Source organism: Phoenix dactylifera, chromosome 9, assembly GCF_009389715.1.
Source record: "Phoenix dactylifera cultivar Barhee BC4 chromosome 9, palm_55x_up_171113_PBpolish2nd_filt_p, whole genome shotgun sequence".
Classification (NCBI taxonomy): Eukaryota; Viridiplantae; Streptophyta; class Magnoliopsida; order Arecales; family Arecaceae; genus Phoenix; species Phoenix dactylifera.
In genome coordinates, this window is record NC_052400.1 from 8,652,145 (window position 1) to 8,658,295 (window position 6,151).

A 6,151-nucleotide genomic window follows, 5' to 3' on the forward strand; every position below is an offset into this window, starting at 1 on the left:
TCATCATGATGGGATGCCCCTCTTGGCACACGCCTCATCATAATGAGGCGTGTGGATGGGATGCATCCCTTTGTGATGCATCCCTCCATCTCTTATAAATAAGGAGGCGCCTCGGGGTTCTAAAAATCATCCGAGAAAAGCCTCTCCTTCTCTCTTCCTTATCCCTTCTTTCTTACAAGCCTCTCTCTTTTGTCCTAACCCAAGACAAGAGGGTCTTCTTTAGGACAAAAAGGCTAGTGAATGTTTTAGAGGTAGAAAGGAAGAAGAAAGTGAAGGAAAATTAGCCAATTAAATCCTTTGGAAGGATTAAACAACTAGAATCAAGTTTTAGTGGAGCTGGAGTCTTGAACCTATTCCTGTGTGGATCAATATTGGAGGGTGAACATTTGGGTACCTTAGGACATCTTCAGACATATTGGATATAGCATGACAGGTATTCTTCCATACTAAGATTATATTTTCTACATTATTTGGTTATATTATTAAGGTGATCTTGGCTTATTAGGATTTCATATAATGGGTTTTATAAAAAAAATTTTATAATCCCGTATCTTCCGCTGCGCCCTAGGGCACTGGAAAACCCAACAAGTTTGCCCATCATCTGCTTGTGGATGGAAGGCAATGCTCCGCTTCAGCTTAGTATCTATCATCTTCCATAAAAATCTCCAAAAAATTAGTACTAATAGAAGAAGGAAATGAGGTAGGTTAACTACAAAATTTTATGGATGTCTTTTCTCATAAAAAAAAAAATAGTTGCATTTGGTATTAATTAATTCACTTAAAAGTATATGTTTAGTTTCTTTTTTGACACTGTTTATTCACACTTACTAGCAACTAATTAAGTTCGAACCTTAGATCTGGAGACAGATGCCAATGAACTGAGCTACTAGCTTATAGTATGTCACTTTATAGTTATAGTGAAACACTATCTCAAGTATTCTGGATATTCGTAATGCTAACATTTGCATGCATATTCCCTCCACTAGAAATATACTTGGGGCTACGAGGAGGTTGATTCGGCCCAGAGTGATGTCTTAATGAGGATCCATTAATTCCCATCAGCTTAGGCTTAGATCCAATCTAAGTTAGGTACATGCTAGGCTACTCAAATCAACTACACCATTACATACACTCCTTTTAATCACCAATTATGTTTCTAAATTCTAATAAGCAATTTGGAGCTAAACCCATCTTCTTCAGCTACTTAGATCTTAACGTCTAATCCTTAAGCCTTTAAAACTATCATCTAGATAATAGACTACAAAATAAATGTGCACTAGTTTGACTCAAAAGGTGTAAACGAACATGAGGGAGCGAGACCTAGCTCTAGCTTGGCTAATTTGACAATTGCACCAAGTTTGAGCTAACTTATATAAATTAAAGCCAAAAGTGAGTTGCTCATATCTTGTAATTCTTGTTTAGAATATCTAGTGGAAGCTTGAGATCTCTCAAGAATACACTTATATAGTTTGAACTAATTTTCTGAATTGTATATTAATCCTCTAATTAAAATATATATTTCATTTGACATAGATATATCAGTTTATAACATAAAATATTAAACTAAATTATATAAATATAAAAAATAATAAATTATCTACTTTTTATTTTGAATTAGTTGTGTCTAGCTTGAGCCAGGTAAACCTAGTTCTAGTTGGGCTCGCTTGGTTATCAGAGTCAAATAATGTAGTTTGAAGTTTGAACACGGTGGCTTGGAAGCAGCTCGTCGGCTTCTTTGACGGGCCTAATTCTGCGAGAGCCTTGTTCAAATCATCACGAATCCACAATTTTTCCAAAGCTTAAACCCTGTTAGTAGCAAGCAAGAAAAGGTTATGAGTCCTTTTCATTTGGTCCTTTTCAGATTGGTGCTCTCCAATTGATGGAATGTGCCGCAGCCTCCACCAGAAGGCCTGATATGGTTTTCTTGTCTTTGCTGACTAGTTTGGTCAACACAAATCCGGGCAGCTGAAAAATGATTACTGTAAAGCTCCAAAAACTTTTCTCTTGTTTTGAGCAGTTCAAATTAAGAGAATCTATCGATTTTCTCTTTCTTTTTTTATTTTTTGGTTCGTAAAAAGATCTGCTAAGTTTGACGCTTTACAAGATGGAACAATTGTGGCTGCTGCCAAGTATCTATCTAGCAGAATTTTCAGGCCAATTCTTTGTCTTGCATTGTAGGAATAAAAATGACGACTTCTAATATCATTTAATAGGTTTTGATTCTATAACATGTGCCATCTGTTTGGATCATTAGTTCATCACCCGCTTAGAACTCTAGAGAAGGAAAGCTAACAAAAGAACCACTTCGCATGAGCGAAAACTGATAAGCCAGTCGAAATCATCTCGGATACTTTACTCTTATTCAGCTCCACTTGAGACACTAGGGAGCCAGGTGGAGGAAGAAAGATTCCATGATAATAGTAAATAAAACATGGAGAAGAACAAACATTAACAGCAATAAGCCGCCAACTGGGCTCAACAAGTCTTATTAAATTTCATACTTCATATAACAATTAAAGCTTAACACTCTCTCTGTCACTTAATTACCAAAACATACATCACATGATTGCTTAAATTCCATCTTCTGCACCACTTAGAAGTGCAGCACACCCTAGCAGAGCATCACAGTAGGAGCCATTAATTCATTGGGAAACAGGAAGAGCTTAGAAAGCTCAGCGGGAAGCAATGGGCATACTGTGCAGCACCACAGTCTCCACCGTCAGTCCTGGGCCGAACCCAAACAGCACTCCCCACTCCAAGCCTTCTCCGGTCGTCGGCAACACTTCCTCCGCCGACTTCTTCCTCATCTCGTCGAGTATGAACAGCACACAAGCACTTGACATGTTCCCATACTCCTTGAGCACCTCCCTTGTGGCCCTCATCTTTTCCTTCTTCAGTCCCACCTTCTCCTCCACCTGGTCCAGTATTGCCGGCCCCCCCGGGTGCGCCACCCAGAACACCGAGTTCCAGTCGTTGATCCCAATCGGCCCCAGAGCCTCAACCAAACTCTTCTCGATGTTCTTCGATATCAACCCGGGCACATCCTTAAGTAGGTGGAAGGTAAGCCCCACTTCTCGCAAGTGGCCGTCGATGGCGCCTTCGGAATCAGGGAGGATTGTCTGGCTAGCTGAGATGAGCTGGAAAAGCGGTCGTTCGATGGCTACGTCGGGGTCGGCACCGACGATCAGCGCTGCAGCACCGTCGCCGAAGAGCGCCTGACCGACGAGGCTGTCAAGGTGGGACTCGGAGGGGCCCCGGAAGGTGACTGCAGTGATCTCGGAGCAGACGACAAGTACCCGGGCGCCGCGGTTGTTTTCGGCAAGGTCCTTGGCGAGGCGGAGCACGGTGCCACCGGCGAAGCAGCCCTGCTGGTACATCATGAGGCGGTTGACGGAGGGGCGAAGGCCGAGCAGCTTGGTGAGCTGGTAGTCGGCCCCGGGCATGTCGACGCCGCTGGTGGTGCAGAAGATGAGGTGGGTGATCCGGGACTTGGGCTGGCCCCATTCCTTGATGGCCTTGGCGGCCGCCTCCTTGCCGAGCTTGGGGACCTCGACGACCACCAGGTCCTGCCGGGCATCGAGTGATGGAGCCATGTATGCACACATGTTGGGGTTCTCTTCGAGGATCTCCTCTGTTACGTGCATGTAGCGCTTGCGGATCATTGACTTGTCACCTGCATCGATGAATTGTTGCAATTTCAGTAAAGATCTATCCACAGCACTTCATAGATTTTAATATTCCTACTTATGAGACAGAGAACGAGTTCTCTTTTTCTTTCTTTAATTTATTTTCAGACTCTTCGGATTTTAAAAAAAATAAGTTATATGGAAGAAAATTACCTTTTCTCCCTTACCTGTGTAGGAATAATAGCATCTGTAGCAGTATAACTTTGCAAAAAAATCGTATTTATCCATATATATATGAGCAAACCAGTTAAATAACTAATCGTTTTAACGACTGCCAAATATGTATCAACCATTTATGATCTAATTATCTAAAGTTTTAATCTTTTGGGGAAGCTAATAGATCTAATTAACCAAATATCCCTGTGAAACGACTCATTCTCCATTCAAACACGCTTCTTGGATGGCCTAAAGTCAAGTCCACCTAGTACAGATTCACTCTTTCTTATCTTAATCTTAGTTAATATCACAAAAGGCACACTTCTTTGAAAGATTGGGACCGTCCCGTACACTCCCTCCTCCTAATCATCGGTCTATGCACTCTTTTTATTACTTCTCCACGCCATGCTGTCTCGCTCTTCTTGCAACTAAAACTGAAAACGAAAGCATGCAAGCTTATTGGACATAAACAGATATTGCCATAGACTTACACATTCTCTTAAATTTCTCCTTGAGATCGGTGTGATGCTCGCTCTTGGTAATCCGAAAATAGTAATCAGGGTAGTCGGCCTGGTACACGACATTAGCAGGGGTAGCGGTGCCAATTGCAAGCACCGCCGCAGGTCCGTCGGCTCTCTGAGCCTTACGAATCTCCTCCACAGTCTTCGACATGGCTTCTTGAACCGAAAGTTAGCTAAAGAGGAGAGCAATGGAAGAGAAAGAGCTTGGAATGGTGGGAGACAGAGAGCTGTGGGTGAAAGCATGGGAGAAGGTAGCGAGGATTTATAGGAGTGGATGGGCTGGAACATGGTGTTCTGGCGAGGCCGGTCGGGGCGAGGTTCGGTGGATGGCCCAACACGTGACTTTCTCGTTGAAGATTGGTAGTTGGAGTGTGAGAGTTCCCAACCCATGATCACCAACCCCAGCGAAGGTAAAAACGTAGAAGACGAGGTTAGTGACTGCCTTCTGTGCGTTCATGTTAAAAGGCATTGAAGAGTGCTAGGGTATGTTATATCCCGGAGTAAGATTATAAAGATCGAAGATGGTGCATTAGGAGATTCTTTATTTCGGTATTTAATGAAACAAACATTTTGAATTTTTTATTGAAAATTTGTAAAATAATATCATCATGCATAAATAGTAAGCTAGTTTATAACCCACACAAGTTACAGAAAAAAATTGATAAATTGGAGAATGAGAAGCGACTGGTTTGGATTGAGAAGGAAAGTATAAAAAAAGAGAAATTTCTGCTTGAAAATCACCTTGTTGAGCTAAAAAGGCAATTTATCTTGAGGGAAGAAAAATTGAGAGAGAGAGGAAGATAAAATAGAGTTATAACCTTATCTTGGATTATCACAATTATTGTAATTTTCCTAGCATATAAGCCTAATGCATCTATTTTTCAACCTTACTTACCATGGCATTGTATTAACTTCTTGTGGAACTTGTCAATGATAATGAAAATCAGTTCCTTATATTTAAATTGCAATCATTTTAAGTTATAAGAGGAATGTGTTTCAATTATACTCAAATGAAAATCAATCGCCCTGTTTTGTTGCTTGTTGTAAAACCTCTGTTCCCATGGAATCTTTTTTTTCATTCACTTCTACTTTGATAAATAAAAGCCTGAACATTCAGTTCCATTGTTCAATGGTTGGAACAAGTCCTGATATGCTTTGAACATTCAATGGCATGAATATAACTGATGGTGTTCAATTGTTCAATGGCTGCAACTAACATTCAATTCGCACATAGAAATAACATGGACAAATGTAGTTATGCACTAAAGCCCCAACAAACTCAGTTCTGATTTCATTGAAGCTAAACAAATCCTGTTATGCCCTGATTTCAGTTCCTCACCTTGAAGCTTGAATATTGAAGCAATATGCACCGAACATATGCACATTCAGTTCAACACACTGAATACACTAACAATCAGTGATAGTCAACTTTAAAGACCACGCAATAGCACGTATCTGGTGGGATAGTGATTACGGATATCGATCCATAGGGATTGGGTACAGTTGTTTTCTTAAAAATATTTAAAAAAGAAGAGTTTGTGAAGAAAATTAAACTAAGAAATTTTAATAAACAAAATGCAATTAAAATGATACCAGTTTGGGAGAACCTATAGCAAGGAATTCATCACTAACATCGGAACAAGGGTTAATTGTATTTTAATTTATTCTTGGATTAACATGCAAATTGGCTACAAGCCTAATAAGTATTCAAATAAAATCTCACAAAAGTAATTTAGGAACATCCATTTTCGATTGGCATGAAATGTCTACCCTAAACTAATGTGGTAG

The 6,151-nt window shown here is 40.4% G+C and overlaps 1 protein-coding gene across 1 annotated transcript; it reads right to left on the reverse strand.

Moving 5' to 3' along the window:
* Nucleotides 1-2,448: 2,448 nt before the first annotated feature.
* On the reverse strand, nt 2,449-4,608 carry LOC103698502 (chalcone synthase 3-like). The gene is made up of 2 exons (XM_008780531.3): nt 4,334-4,608; nt 2,449-3,673 (listed from the first exon to the last, which is right to left on the reverse strand). Exons 1-2 carry the CDS (start codon nt 4,512-4,514, stop codon nt 2,673-2,675), a joined length of 1,182 nt encoding a protein of 393 aa, XP_008778753.2. The 5' UTR covers nt 4,515-4,608; the 3' UTR covers nt 2,449-2,672.
* Between the last annotated feature and the right edge of the window lie 1,543 nt (nt 4,609-6,151).